The following is a 16,236-nucleotide window of genomic DNA, read 5'->3' on the forward strand; positions in this document are numbered from 1 at the left end:
TCTGGATTCCCAGATTTCTTTGCCAAGCCAGCTACTTTGCATTAGCTGCTTTTAATTGAATGCAGAGAGTCTTGGAGGGAATAATATGAAAAAATGTTCAGTCAGACAGACCTTGATGCAGCTCATGTCACGGACAAGTGATTGAAATGGCTTTTCCAGTAAAGCAGTTTTACCAGAGAAGCTTTTGTGGCCCTGGGTTTGTTGCAGAAAGTAGGTTTGAGTCAGAACCCGGCGTAACAGCTTTTAATATTTATTGTTTTTCCTTAGCTCTCAGAGTCCTTCATCGCCTAGGGCAGAAGCTAATGAAGAAAAGGTCGATCTCCAAGGCGTGGTGGTGTGTCGACCTCCAGCGATGCTTGTCTCAACTACCAAAGGTCGGTGTTAGGGAATGAATCTTGGGGTTTTGTGGTTCTCCTTCGCTGACAATATTACCTTACTCCAGCCCACCCGTTTCAGGAAATCCTGCCTCCCTGGATTGCTCAGTGCTGTGACCTGGCCAGTTCTAGAGCCAGGAATTAATTTCTAGTGAAACAGTGTCGTCTAAAATGAAATGACAGAGGAATGTTATCACCTCATCCTCCTCGTGGGAGTGGCTGCTACAGTCCTGTAGGCTGCTTAGATTTCACTGAAGAGTATAAAAAGGAAAAAACAAAGAAACCACCCTATTGGAAATCTCTGCATGTAGGGGCCAGTTCATCAAAGAAACAGTCATGTGAAGACCTAACAGTGGCCTTAAACTGCATCTTTATCCGATTAGAGATTATCTGCCTCTACTGGTGAAGAGTCGAGTATAATCATCGTGGGTATGAAATGATTAAGACTTTATTCAGGGCAGGACTGATCACTCAATCAGAAAAGAAAGCACTTCATGGGGCTAATATTAACTGGCTGTCACCTGGCTCTACCCAAAGTCCTCTTTTCCCTTTGTAGGAGTAGTCTTCTAGCTTCTGAATTCGTACCTAGCTACCAGCAAGCTGTGTTCAAGGGAAACCTGCCAAGGTGTGCAGGCCTTATAACAGGCTAAGAGGGATCTGTGTGGTGTAGGGGTGTCTCTTGTAGAAAGCCAACGTGCTGACAGTCACAGCAGATCTCAGGCACAAGCGATTTTTAGACAATGCTGTTAGAGTATTGCTATCTGGTTTCTACTCTCAGAATTGAGCATAGTTTCACAGGAAAAAAAAAAACAAAGCCTGAGGGGAGTGAGTGGAAGCTCAGCAGCTGTTGGGGAGAAGATGGCAGAAGGAAAGCAGGATTGTACTGACAGAGAAAGAAGGCATGAAAAATTATATTGTTAAAGGAAAGAATGTATGAGAAAAGAATGAAAGCATAAGCCAAAAAGATGAAGGGAGCAGAAAGTAACACAGAGGATGACAGAAAGAAAATGGAGAAGCGAAAAAGAAAAAAAAGAAAAGTCTCACCTTTTGTCACCTTTTGAGATACGCTCTTATAACTTGTCTAACTGGGCATGCTAACTCAGGTATCTTGGCAGTCAGCCATTGGCTCTGCATTATTTGGGATTGGTATTGATGGCAGCTGGTTGCTGCTGATGGAATGAGTCACATTTTCTGCCTCCCCTTCCTTTTATGGACATTAATGATTCACATCTGATGTGGGCTGCTGAGTTACACCACACCACGTTCCATCTGTATTTGGGCTCAGGAAGTCACTTTCACGCTTTGCTCCTCAGATAGATAACTGTATCCTGACTCTCAGAAGAGAAGCTGAAAATTTGGTCTGGGAGCAGACACCCTCTGGGGTTGTAAGGAAAGGAAACATCTACTGACTCCTTCCCTCAGGTCTCCAGCAGCTTCTCCTGGAGATGGGAAGATATACTCACGAAGAGCATGCAGAACAGCTCTATTGCTACTCCCACCAGATATATCTGCTCCTTCTCAGTAATCAAAGTTTTACTGACCCTAGCAGGTATTCTTGTTGGTTTGGGATACGTGTATGTGAAAAAATGTTTTTATAAAAGTTTTATCAACTAGAGAGGAACCAAACTCTTACCACCTGTAACCCTAAGTTTTGACAGTTCACATGTAATGAATGTGGCAGTAATGTCAGTCTGGCTCAAAGCCTGCAAAATTAAAGCTATAAAGCCAAATAGAAATTTTAGGCAAAGAAACTGCCTGTCCCATCCTTAGTAATAAACACAAGCTTTCCCTTGTTTTGTTGCCATTGCTTTGAACTACCAGGCTGAGCCCTGGTCAGGTTCTTGGGGGGGCAGATATTCATATTGTAAAGTCTAGAACTGAAAGAAACATTCACTGCTGATAGTCCTACCCCCAAAACCAAGTGTAACTGGGACACAGAGACTAAAATACTGCAACGTCATTATATCGTTCAGGTGGAGCTAAGAGAAATTAACAAGAGAGTGTAGAGGAAACCCATGTAGAAGTGGCAGGGGTTTGGACCTAGGTGATCTTTAAGGTCCCTTCCAACGCAAACCGTTCTATGATTCTGTGATTTGTCTTCAGAGCTTGCTCTTGGCAAGTTATGGAGACCTGAATGTACATTGTGTACAGAAAAAAAGCTGTATTGGGATTAGGACAGTGTAATAATGAAGATGATGGTAAAAGCAGAGACCCAAGATAAGATTAGAACAGAGCAAAGACCTTGGGTAGATCAGAGGCTTCAGGGAAATGTCTTGAGCTTGTCCTATAGTATCTAAGATGGGGCATAGACAGTGCTCAGGAGATCTTGTAGGCTCTTTCTCCTTGCTCACAGCACGTGTTGCCACCCTGTTGGCAGTGAGCTTGGGGTTCAACTTAGGAAACAGGAGTCTAAAGACCCAAGGTTCTAACCCAATGTAAATTCCAGTTGCTTCTACAACCTTATCTACTGGGATGAGGGATACGAGGAGACCATAAGCAGCCAGACCTAGTGGATGAGAATCAGGTAGGAGAGAGCAGGCTGGTACCATTATCAAGATGGCCAAGGACAGGAAGCTGTGAAGCCAGAGATGATACCAAACCAGAGTGAGGTGAGGTCACGATCACAGGCTGGTCAAAGACTCAGGAGCCTGTGCCACAAGGCAAGCTCTGGGGTGAAGGTTGAAGACAGAACTAAAGAGGGGACAAGAAGGAGCAGAAGGTAGCGCTGAAAAAGATTGTAGAAGCTGGCTACAGGCTAGGACCACCAATAATAGCAGAGAGGAATGGCTGGGGTTGCTTCATGTGCTTTTTAGTGGACAAATTGCCAGTTGGTCTTGTTGACCTTATTTAGTTACTCATCAGTGTGGCCAGTCGGCTTGACAGTTTAAGGGTAACAGCTCAAACGCAGCCCGGCGGGGGCTGACGCACAGCTAGCACGTGAGCCGAGAGACAGATACCTCAAAGACAGATGAATAGCTCATAGATAGCTAGAGAGACCTGATGAGACAGACTATCTGGGGTAGATGATTCATAAAGATGTTACTGATGACGCCATAAGCTTTTTCCATTCTGGGTTGGCTTCCGATAGCAGTCATTATGGGCTGGATAGAGCAAATAAACCGTAAAATACAGTGTCACCATTTGGGATGTGCTTCAAGTTGGAACTAGCCACTATGAGAGTTGCCTTGCATTGATACCACAGCTTCTGTGGGAATAACATGCTGCTTTTCTTACCCTCTTTTTGATCTAGGGGACATCATTTTGATTGTGTCACCTGTGGTATCTCCTCATGCATACGGTAGTGTGATTTCGGGCTGTACCCGTCGGGGGTTTGTTCTGCAAGGAGTCAGACAGCTGCAGCTTTCGCCCAAGCAGGCCGTCGCGCTGAGCATGACAAATCATCAGGTACTGGACAGAACGCCCAGCGCAGCTGTATACCTTGGGTTACCAGTTGTTCTGCAACTAATTATGCTGTGAGTTTATGGATGTGTGAGCTGACACTCCTCTACTAAGTGTTCTCAAGGACACTTATTCTCTCTTTACTAGCTAGCGAGCACTCATGTTCTTTGTATTCCTGTGAGTGGTACTCTGGTGGCTTTCAGTGCTGTCTTTTTTTCCGTAGTAGGAAAAATCCACCAGGCCTCAGCCTCTCACTGGGAACAGAAGTGTAAATTCATAATCCGGCCTCCTCCTACGAAGACAAACATGAATTTTACCATTGATCTCAAAATAAGAAAGAGCAGGCAGTAGCCACATAAACCAAAACAACAATTTCTGATCTGCAAACGTGTATTCAGGAGAATAGCCTTCATCTAACGGACTGATGTTTGATTATGTACTCCACAGGCCCTCTGGGACTGCTTAGGGCTTTTCAGCATGAAGTCCCCTGGTTTAATGCATTCCAGATGGGTTGCGAAAAGAGTTTTCCTATTGTCAAAAATAATAACTTTTTTTTTCTTTTTCTCTAAAGCTCTAACACGATGATAGATTTGCGTTAAGAGTGCAGTTGGCATTTTGACAAGTCAGCCTAATCCTAAATGTAAGATTCCAGTCAAAATTAATGTATGCAAGAAGTCCAGTTCTGCACTTCTTACACAATAAATCACCCAGGAATCATATGACACTTTCCCTTCCAAAGCACTGGACCCCTTACTTTAAATTATCATGCTTAGGGCTGTTTGCTGGGTCGATCAGGAAATGCATCCTTTTGCATTGGAGCTGTGTACAAAGCCCCTCTTTTCTGCTTGTTCTGTGATCAAGCCTGCGGAATAGCACTGTCCCTGCCCATCATGTTTTGCAGAATAAACATAACTTATTTATGGAATACTGCAGCCCAAATAGCCAATTCTTTGGAGCATTCTCCTAAATGGCTATTTTAGAAGTTAACAGCAGCAACTATCGCTTCAATGTGCTGTTTGGAGCTGAACGTTTCTAAAAAATCATCCCTTCATTTGGGACTCAAGATCGTTTTTGCATGAGTGACTTAGGATGGTACCACATATCAGCTGAGTTATAACTGTTGTGGTTTTAGTCCAGCCCAGTTGCGGGGCAGAACATTTTAATGTTAAGTCTCTATCCCTGAGGTTTAAATTAAGTTTCTCTGTCTCATGAATAGATGACGCATGAACACCTAGTTATTGGAAGTTACTGTGGCTCAGCTGGTGAGCTTTATCTTGTTATGCCATTGTAACTTAACTGTTTGCCTGAGCCCTGTAGTGATTACATCTGCATTTAGAGTCTAATCTGGCCCTCATTATTTCAGATTGCTGTATTTTGCCCTAGCAAGATTTCAAGCTCAGCTGATACTAGTTCTGCAAGAGGAGACCTCTCTGCTGAACCACACGTGCACTGTCTCATTTTGTTGCTGAGAAGAGAGAATGCTAGCCATCACATTCCTGCGTTGGTAAAAGGTAATGCTTTCACTGCTCAACAACCTCGGAAAAGAAGGCTTGTGTGTCAGTGTGTGTGAGCTAAACACTTACAGTCTAATCACAGCTGTTACATTGTGGGAAAGGTTTATTGAGAATATCAGGGCCTGATAGTTTTGCTGGACTTATTTCCAGACCAACACGTAAATCAGTCACTACTACATATCCAACAGAGCAGGTTGGTCTTTGTCAGTTGTTTGATCTTTAGCACTGGAGTCCTCTTGAACTTAGAATCATAGAGTAACTCATGTTGGAAGGGACCTCAGAAGGTCCTGCTCAATACAGCGTCAGCAATGAATTCAGATAAGGATGCTCAGGGCTTTTTTCAGTCAGGTCTTGAAAATCTGCAAGGACGGAGGTTCCTCTGCCTCTCTGGGCCTTTGTTCCAATGCTTGACCGTCCTTATGGGGAACTAGTTTTCCTTTATGTCAAGTTGGAACCTCCTGTGTTTGAATTTGTCAGCCTTGTCTCTTGGCTTCCCACTGTACACCTCCATAATGGGCCTGGCTTCATCATCCTCCTCTTAGGTCTTCTTATTGCAGAGAGAGGTGGGGTAGCAAAAATATGTATGTGCCACAGAGCCTGAGGATAGCACCTGATCTTATCAACCTCTGCCCTGAGTTCTGCGTACTTGTGACTTCCAAGCATCTGAACTGTAGCTCATTTTATATTTAGGGACTGCCAAAACCCAGACCAGTTACTGCCCCAAATCTTCTTGCTTGAGTCAGACTCTGTTCTGAGGCTCTGGTTCAGGAAAAGCGTTATTTGGTTTTCTTAAGGATGAGCTGACATTGGTCCCACAAGCAACAGCAGTGATCAGTAGGGAAAAAAGAACTCGCCCTGCCTGCTTCTTCCTGCTCTGGCAGTGGGCACGTTGTCTGCAGCAGGAGAATCCATTCCTGCATCTGTTTTCCTGCAACCTTCGCTTCAGACACCACTGCTGAGAGAAGGGGATGGCTGTTGCTGACCCCTCCATTAACACCACCACAAATAGCTCCTGATGGAGACGTTCATCCACTGCCCGATTGCTTCCTTTAATCTATCCACAATAGAAAGGAACATTTAGAAGTTTGGGGGGCGGGGGGGGGCGGAAGACAATTCAAAAAGTCCTCTGCTTTTTCTCCTGAGAGTATCACAGAATGTTCTGAAAACATGTGCAGACACAGTGGATTAATCATGGCAGACTAATTACAGCACCATGTCACACACCCAAGGAAAGTTGCTCATTAAAGAAGTACAGTTTCTGCTGCTTTTCTCACAGAGTGTCCCAGATGATGTTTACAGTGTTCGTGTTTTGGATGGGGAAATTTCCACTAGAAATATAAAGGTGGGCACCAGAACAAAGAGTATTCCGGAAAGGTAGAATGTTTTCCGTCATTGTAGAGAACTCGTTTTTATTTTCCTTTGCTTGTAGACAGATTTTGCAAATGTTTCTTTCCACGTGTTCTGTGGTTGCTTCGGAACTGATCCAGAGAGATACCTTATTCCACATTCCAGAGCCCTGGAGAGGGGAAGCTGATGTTCTTGCCACATAACCTTTGGTTTGGCCTCTGGGAAGCGTAGAATAGCACTAGGATTTGAGTAGGATAAACACCACATTAAGAAGTTTTGCATTTGTAATCAGTACCCCTGAAAAGTAATTACACCTTCAAGGGTCTTCAACCCTGTTCAATTTTCAAAGCAAGGAAAAATTCAACAATTGCTCCTGAGATAGAACAGATAGATAGGTGTCTTTGGGTAATGGATGTCTGTCTTGAGGATCAAACACGATAAATTTTTGTCCAAGCTTTACTTTTTACCATGCATTGAGTTTGAATAAACAGCAGGTAATGCTGCTGTGGCAGCGGTGGCACGTTTTTTGGCTGCTCACGCCACCTGAAAAGCAGATAGGTGATTGTCAGTGATATGAGCTCAAATCTCTTGTCAGTGCTACGTTTGACATCTGAGGTTTGCCATCAGCCTCTAGCGCTAATAATCCATTTCCCATGCTACGCTACAGTGAATTTTTGACAGGCTCGTGTGGTAGAAAGCAATCAAATATATATGAAGTAATTTAAAAAATAACAAGCCTTTAAAACTGTGGTGTGAAATACTATTACAGAAGGCCGAAGCAATTGTCGTGGAAGTGTATGGTGTGCACTGCCAACCTTTTCGAGGAAGAACGAGAACTGAGAGACTGGTAGTTGCAAGCATTTAGTGTCTGTAAATGTGTCATGGAATCGGATGTTTTCCAGACTGGGAGTTAGATGGACTGTGAGGCAACGCCTCTGTGGCCGCGTGGTGCCGTGTCGGATGCGGGACACTGGCCTTACACCTTGAGGTGTAAGACACCTTGAGGGCTGCACTCGAGCACTGGGCTCAGGATTTGTGACTTCTCTTCCTTGTGGACAACAGTTTATTTAAAACACTTCATTCTAATTCAAGACCTGTGTAGTATCTTCTATGCATTTGTTCCACATTTCAGTTCGCAGCAGGAGTTAGGAGGTAATAGAAACAGCTGGGGTGTGCTGGTCATGAAGCAGAAGTGTCTCCAGAGAAAGCTGTGGCCAAGCCTCAATTTTCAACAGCTCCTTGCCCCATGGTAAACTAATATGATTTGGGGGAGAGGGGATGATTCGGTTGCATTTCATGTTTCTTAGGTAAGTTCAGCATGGCCCACATTAATGTCTCTGTAATGGAACTGTGGCCAGAGAAACCCAACTAAGAAGAGTGATTTCATGTCAGATTGCATCGGAGCTCTGTATTCTTCATGTTTTCTTTCCTTCTGTGCGCAGGACTGATGAATGAACTGGCCAAGCAAGGCCTCCTTGACAACGGGCAGAGCAGCCTCCGCGCCGCTGCTAGGCTGGACCCCGCCGTGTGTTTTCATGGGGTTCCTTACACCTGGACCTTGCTGCGGGCGCTGGGTAGGTCAAACCTGCGGGAAATGCATTATTCTGGCTTTTATAAGGTCTGACAACCTCATTAGGGGATTTTCCTGATTTAGGAACATTAGGAATATGCTTGTTGTCTATAATAACTCGTTTAGTGTTCCGCTGTGCATCAATCATAGTAACTCTAATTGGATGTCTTCTGCTGCTGGGTAATGAATGGAAGAATCAATAGGAGAATGAAACGGAAATACCTTTTTTAAGTAAATTAAAAAATATGTGGAAAAATAAATTATTTAAATACGACATGATAACAACCAATTAAGACCACTTAAACCTACCATAATTAAAAGATTAATATCCAGTCAATACATATTTATTGCCATAGTTTCAAGAGAAGTCAAAATATTAAAATGAGATAAATTGGTGGTTAAGCGTGTAAAACTACAGTTTGCTGAAGTGATAGATGTTGGCAGCTGTAGTTCTTCTGTAGGCGCAAGAGAAGGCGCTTTTTCATTTCGTTTTACTCAGATGTTCTTAGTTTTAGTTTATACAGTTGAATTCACTTCAGAAACTCATTTATTCAAAGCTGGGAAATTGATAGGACTTGAAAAAGCAAGTAAATGTGATTTCTGTTATAAATATATGATTCAAAAGGGTAGGAGAGTCTTAAACCTACCAGTTCTGTACACTGGGAGGTCATGGTAACCAGATGTTTATTTCACTAACTACAGGTAGTGTTTTCTTACGTATTCAGCAGGTTAATATAGTTTTATTTAACTAATTAATTTATTTTAAATTTTGGGTATCAGGATTTTTAATTGAAGTATATTGCTCTCCAGACCAAATTCACATTAAATCATAAGGAAAAATAATAATCAAATGCATGTCATTTACCGTTTCCTGCATTAAGAAATGTTAAGATGTAGGAATAACTAGGTAAATAAAATGTTAATCTATACAATTGCTTAAGTAATCACGTAGTGAAACAGTATGGAATCAAACACAGGTTTCTGATGGGCTGAGGATTCTGCAGGCTATACTGTGCCCAATAGGACCACAGATATATGCGTGGTGTTATAAGAGTCCCCAGTTTAGCCCTCGTTTGTACGCCGTGTCGTCGCCTAGAAAGCGAAATGAAATATCAATTTAATGTGAAGTCAGTCATTAGTTATCCGTCTGAAATTCATGCCTTAAATAATTTTGGTATAGATCTACCAACTCTGCTTAATGGTGTGAACAAGGATGTCAAAATTAGGATTGAATAGATTTGCTTTACGTGGCAAAAAGTCATTCCAGTTAAGGAGTGTGACTAATTAGTAAGGGTTTGCTGTGATGCTGCTCCTCATGCGTGATTCTCTTTCTGGCCCTGCTGAGCTGCAGCGTGAGGAGCAGCATCTCAGAGAGGCACCGGCCTTTGGCTGCTCAGTTGAGAATTATTTATTTCCTTCCCACTGAAAAAGACCTGAGATTTGTTTTCATGGGGTAACTAGTTTTATTTTGATGGTCTCCCTGGGTAGGAGGAAACCTCAGTGCAGTGCCAGACCCCCGTAACATTCCTCTGGATCTTTTCTGGAATCGAACGTATGTTTCTGATCCTGAAATGGAGCAAGTTGTCATGCTGACGATGGTTGGAATGGACGTGATGAAGAGTGCCGGAGACCTCCTTCACCAGATCCTTCTTCCTGGGGGCAATAACCCATCTCAAAGTGCAGGTGATCCCAGCTCTTGGGGAGGGCTGTAGAAGTTGGTCAGGGAAGTTTATCATGTCCAGCTATTTTTATCATAGCGGGAACGTTATGAAAAATGTGGTGAGAGGGGCCTCGGGAAAGAGGATAGGTTTCTTTGCCTGCCTACCTGCCTGAAGAATTTGTCATGGCTAGTTAGTCACGGGCAAGGCCACTTTTCATAATGCAAGCAGCTCAGGTAGGCATAATTTTCTTCAGAGAGTGTCAAATTAGTTCAAAAATGAGCTTAGGTTTCCTAAGCCTTTTATGTAATGCAGAGCATTGTGCCTCTCCCTGAGTACTGGGAGATAAAGCAGGTGTGTAATTAGGGCACAGCACCAAGAATTCAGAAGCCACAAACTCTGTTCTGTCCGCTGACATCCTTTGTGCTCAGAAGCAAGGCGCTTCACCGCTTTGCGCTTCGTTTCCTCACATGCACGGGGAGGAATAATGACACTATCCCCGGTGTTAAATGCTTACAAATGCATGAAGAGTGCTGTCAAGTGCTGAGCAGGATGGTGATTTTGTATAATTTCGTGGCACAGATTGCATCCAAGTGTAATAATACAGGAAGCGCGCTAACAAAAGGCACAAGTCCGGCATTCTGTCTCATACTCTGTTGTATCCTGCTCTCTTGGAACAATACAATGGAGTAAGTTCTGTATGACGGTAGGCGAGGAGGAGATTCTGGCTGACAGAAACTTCCAGCAACACGCACTCATGGATCGAGCCCCTAAATATCTTGCGACATTGGAAATAAGACTGCTTTACAAACGCAACAATGTTTAAACTACTTTAGAGACAAGGCAGCATTAAATTGTAGTTTATTACTATAATGAATATAGCTTAAAATGGAATGTTATGAGAGGTGGTAAAGGATCTGTAATTACGGATTAGTCTGTCTCAAACCACATTGTTATTGGTGTATTCTCAGTGTTTCCCTTTCAGCTTTTCTCCATTAGCCGTGTTCTCCAATCAAATCATGGCACTTACTCTCTGTGACTCCCTGTTGATTTCCCAGATAGCCCATTTTTTGTTTTCGCTGTAATGTAGTTTCCTAGCACTTGTATCTTGTGGTTTTTCCCAGTATATTTCTATATCTGCATTACAGTCCATTTTGGATGCAACAGGGGGCGAAGTCAAAGCAGCTTTGAAACTTGTTGTCTGGTTAAAAAAAAAAAAAATCAATGTGAATTTAGAGCACTTGTCTCCAAAAGAAAACACAGCTTCTATGAAACGCATGCTGTCAACTGATGCTAAACAGGTTTCTCTTGACTTGCAGAAGGACCCGATTTGGGATTCGAGCTTCTAGGTCTCAAGTGGTTGCCCCACCTTGCTCCATGTCAGGCCAGAGAAATAACCCCTTTTGAGGCTGGCGATGCTTCCTGGCGAAGGAGCCTTGAAATACTAATGTCAAACCCAGTCCTTGTGTGTGCGTTACGGGGGATCAATGCCTTCAAAGCTCTTGCAGATGCATTGAAGAGATTGACGCAATGCCGGGAGAATCTAAGCAAAAGTGGCAGTCTTCTACAGACAGTAATGGCCTTGACCCCAGAGGTGGCATTCAGACAAGCCGCCTTTTTCTTCACAGAGACTGATTTTGTAACTGGTAAGACATGTTTTTACTGTTTTTAATGTCCTCAGGTATAAGGTGTTTGGGAATTTATTGGACAAAGGAATCCATTGCTATGGGGTTTTCTCAGGCATAGAAAAACTTAATAATTTGGGGTTAAATTCTCTGTTTAGCTGAATAATGATGAGGGGATCTTAAATCAGCAGGAGCTGGTTGAGGTCATCTGCAAGTTGGCCTGTTCATTTAATGGGGCTATGCATGCCCTGGTGCCCTTTCTGAAGATCTCAAGGTACTCCATAAATACTAAGTAGATATTTCAGCAGTTGGCAGGACCAGTAAATAATACTATGCGTTTTGTCTCTGTATAGAAGAGAAACTGAGAAACAGAGGCCAAGTTTTTTCCCCAACCTAAATGTGGGCACCTAATTGTGATGCCTAACTGGTTGAGGCCGGCTGCCCCCACCTTGCCCCTGTACTCGGGGAGACAAAGAGACAAGAGCTGAAGAAAGCAGATTTCTTGAGAATTTCCTTTTATCCTAGAAGAGAAGGGAAGAGTTCATGAGGAACGGAGACCTTTGTTGTCAAAAGCTTCTCAGATGTCAGTGATACATGCTACCATTGATCTTTCGGCATAGGAAACGTGCTGTTTTCCTCCTGTAGCAAGAAATGTATAGCCATGCCTCCTCAAACTAAATCACTGTGCAGACTATGGTGTTATTGATATTGGATGGTTTGGAGCAGCGGAGTACGAGCTCCCGCTGTTTTCTTCTAATGTGAAATAATATTGGCATATTACCTCCGTTCTAGAGGAAGCCTGTCTCCTCACACCTAAAGATAAACAGTTCTAAGCCCGACAAGTTCTGATTATTCAGACGCGGAGATAAATCAAGATTGTGGTAATGCCGCGTATCAACTGAGGAGGAGTGACGCAGTTCCACGAGCGCATTCACGCTTTGTAATTTATAGCTCTGCCCCTATCTTTTGGTGGGGAAGAAAAGTCCTTTGTTGTCAACACAAACTTAGATGCTTGTGTCAAACGCACAGCGCTTGTGTAGTGCAGAGTATCAATTGGCGTTACTGAATAGAAAGAAGAAAATGTGGTGGTTTCAGGAAAAAGGCACTCATTTTAGTCTCACAAAAAGTTAGATTTGAGACTGAACTACGTGGGTGTTTTATGTGAGACTGGAGAGCAAGAAGAGGAGGCCTTCATAAAAGAAGACATCAGACATGCCAAGTTAGCATATAGAACTATAAGAATTCATTTATTGCTGCCCTTCATTAAAGTTATCTTGAAACCAAAAGTCAGGATAAGAGGAAAGCAGAACTGTGAGATCAGTTTATTGAGGGAGGTTGTAATCACAGGGCCAGCCTTTCCCACAAAAGCCATTGTCAAGAGCAAAGGAGCATATCTGAAGCATGACTTTTGCATCCTGTACTCTCTCTTTTATAAGGTCATTACATTTTTTCCTCCTGTTTTTGTTGTTGTGGGAGGAATGGAAGGGGTCTTTGTGCTAGAGAACAGCTCTGCGATATTTTGCAGCTAGTAAAACATCTGCCGTTTCCCCTGCTAAATAAAATTGCCTTTGTCACCCCCTGCCCCCTCAAACAGTGAAGGTCCCCCATCTGTGAATCTGTAAAAATACATCTCCTTCCTTTTCCAGATGCAGAACACCGCCCTGCTATGAAATATCTGCCACCGCTGGGCAAGAGGCCCAGGACTGAAGGTAAGGCAGGCCAGAAGTATGCACCAGTTGCCTCTTGGGTAAAACCAAATAATTTTATACTCTTCAAATAGAGCTTGAAGAAAGCTATAACTCTATGTCCTGTGTCAGAGTCATCAAAATGGTGTTGGTAAACCTTTGGTTGGACATCCTAATCCCAGGCAATTCGGAAGAAAAGGCCAGATGGGTCCACCTGGTACTAGGGGAAGGTGGTAGTATTGCCAGATCACCTTTCTTCTCCACAAATCTGTGCTATGCTGGGCTGGTGTGGAATGTAGGCTGGATGAGTAATTAATGGCAGCTCTTTAGTAGCCCTTTTCAGATGTAGATCTCAAAGAAGATGAGTTTCGTTATGTTTTACAGAGGGGGCAATTGAAGCCTAAAGAGGTGAAATGTGTTGATCACCGTTTGCCCCACAGCTGAGCGACAGAAATCAGAGCAGAATGCACGTGTCCTCGGTCTCGGACAGGGGCTCTGTCCTTTGCGTTACACTGCCACCCAGGTCACCACATGCTTCCAGATCCTAGAAGTTCTTTGAAATAATGCCAATTCTAATGAAAAAAAATGGTACTGTGAGGATGTGAGCTAAAAAGTTATGAGGCAGTGACCTCAGACCTTGTTCCACCTTATATATGTACTCTTATTATCCCAGAAAAAAATAGGAAAGACGTGGGAAGAGAAAAAGGTCTCATTCAAAGAACATAACACTTTGGCTAGATACCTTCCAGATACATTGCTCTGGGAAGAAGAAATACATGGATTTCAGACAGCAATAAGTACAAAAGAATGGTAATGATTTTGTTTTGATAAACATTTTAGTTTTGTTTTGCCTACCTTGCATGTCACACTGGTTAAACTTGCCAGTCACTATAAAAGGAAGTCCTTTATCAACCTGGTGCAAACTTCTCATTGCACCCTGGTCCTAGATAACTTCTGAATTCACATGTGCCTTGAAGTGCCTTAAATTTTCCTCGCCTCTCCAGGTCACTGCAGGCGGTACGTTAGACTGAAGAAAACATTTTTAGATAGGCTTTTGTCATAAGCCCCAATTCTTTTACACTGGACTCCTTTTACACTGCTCTGCTCCTACGAGGAACCGCTGAAGCGACTATTCCTGGCTCCTTGAGTCAGTGAGGCTCCTTCCCGTCAGTGAGGTTTTATCAGCAGAACTGGGGAAAGGACTGAGCAACAGATCTGGGCCCAGTAGGCGTGTAGTCAGAACATACAGCCCGTCTCTGCTTCCAAGGGCACAAGAGAGGACATTAAACAAAACACTGAGCTTCTAGGACTTACACTGAAGGCAAGGCAGCTTCTAACCTGACTGTGAAACAATGGGAGCACAAAGGTAGCTTAAAAACTACCTTTAGCCACTCAGTCCCTGCCTAAAATACACAGATGTGGTGGACTGACCCTGGCTGGACGCCGGCTGCCCACCAAAGCCGCTCTATCCCTCCTCCTCAGCTGGACAGGGGAGAGAAAATAAAATGAAAGGCTCGTGGGTAGAGGTAATGACAGGGAGAGATCGTCCACCACTTCCCATCCCAGGCAAAAGGGACCCAACTTGGGGAAATTTAATTTAATTTATTGCCAATCAAATCAGAGTAGGGTAATGAGAAATAAAAATGAATGTTAAAACACCTTTTCCCCACCCCTCCCATCTTCCCAGGCTCAACTTCATAGCAATGTCGGCTGCGTTATGTAGAGATGATGGCAACGTTTTCAAGTTTTTGTCCCAGAACATGCATACTGCTTACTCAAATCTATCTGCGTTTCTTGTTTAGTGGGGAAGAGCCAGAGATCCCATGCAGAATCCCTGTTTACCTACTTCCAAGCAGGTGAGAAGAGACCAAATGGAAAAATGTTGTTTTATAAGGACTTCGTGAAACTAACTTTTCTAAATTGACCAGCCAAAAATAAGCAAAAGGATTATACCAACTTTTTCCTGAGGCTTGAATACAGGCAGTGATATACATTCTCTTTTCTAAATGTGCCAGGAGATCTGATATTTGCTTCTCGTGAGTTTACACTTATTTTAAGCCACACACATCTAAAGTATTATATGTAAATAGTACATAAAATAAACGGTATTGTGGTTCTGTCATACTATGAAATCAGAACCCATGTAACAATTTTTTTGGGGGAAAAACCATTGGAAGGGATCTGAAAACATTACAAAGCAGAAAAACGTAAAAGACCGGGCCATTTGGGCAAACCCAGAAAGCCCACTTAAGCAGTTGGAACTGGAGATGGAAATCAGGCGTGTTTGAGGGCTGCCAAACAGGCACCTCCGGTAATTCAGGATCAGTGGAGGCTGTTCCATTGATAGGCAGCAGGATTTTCTCTGGCACTTGTCACTTACAATCACCTGGAAGAGGAAACCAACTCTAGGTGGCAAGGTGTCCCACCTGCTTTCAACACTTGTCTTTGACCAGACAAAGGTGGCAAAATGACATAAGACAAATCCCTCCTGAGTGTCTAACGTAGATAAATAAGCAGCACGTAGTGCTTCACACACCAGAAGAATGAGAATGTTTGCCCAGAAACACAGCAGATGGTGAGTAAAACGTCTCGAGGACAATGAACTTTTATGTAAGAGCGGAGAGTGGAGATTGCCGTGCCGTGTGCGAGCAGCCCAGTGCATGCGAGCGGTTTGCTTCTGCGCTCGCAGGCTGTTGCTATGGCATTTAAACCTTTCCCTTCAAGAATGAGGTGAAGAAAAACAGCAGCTCTTGAAGAAGAGGGCTCCCTGCACGATAAGGGTTAAGTTTCCGTATCAAGTGGAGGGGGGCCAGAAATCTTGCTTTTTATTTTTGATCCCATATATCTCTGCTGTGATCAGCAGCGTGCTTCTTCCCATTTGAAAATTAACAGTATACGTTAAATTATATGTAGCATTGTTGACGCTTCGTTGCGTTGACATCTGTGTAATTAGTAGTGGGGTGTACAGGAAACATAAAATGACATTTTATGTACACAAACAGATAATCACGAATCAATTTTAGCAGCCTGCAGTACTGTTACCTTGTGCTTCATGCTAATTGGG

General features: G+C 43.3%; 1 protein-coding gene across 1 annotated transcript in view; it reads left to right on the forward strand.

Annotated features, from left to right (window-relative positions):
- DNAAF8 (dynein axonemal assembly factor 8) overlaps positions 1 to 16,236 on the forward strand; it is a 96,521-nt gene that overhangs the window by 56,635 nt on the left and 23,650 nt on the right. The window contains exons 17-24 of the mRNA XM_054211026.1: positions 268 to 374; positions 3,625 to 3,779; positions 5,137 to 5,284; positions 8,077 to 8,208; positions 9,693 to 9,887; positions 11,182 to 11,508; positions 13,134 to 13,196; positions 14,975 to 15,028. Coding sequence (XP_054067001.1) covers positions 268 to 374; positions 3,625 to 3,779; positions 5,137 to 5,284; positions 8,077 to 8,208; positions 9,693 to 9,887; positions 11,182 to 11,508; positions 13,134 to 13,196; positions 14,975 to 15,028 — 1,181 coding nt within the window. The remainder of the gene's footprint in view (positions 1 to 267; positions 375 to 3,624; positions 3,780 to 5,136; positions 5,285 to 8,076; positions 8,209 to 9,692; positions 9,888 to 11,181; positions 11,509 to 13,133; positions 13,197 to 14,974; positions 15,029 to 16,236) is intronic.

This window comes from Rissa tridactyla, chromosome 8 (genome assembly GCF_028500815.1).
Source record: "Rissa tridactyla isolate bRisTri1 chromosome 8, bRisTri1.patW.cur.20221130, whole genome shotgun sequence".
Classification (NCBI taxonomy): Eukaryota; Metazoa; Chordata; class Aves; order Charadriiformes; family Laridae; genus Rissa; species Rissa tridactyla.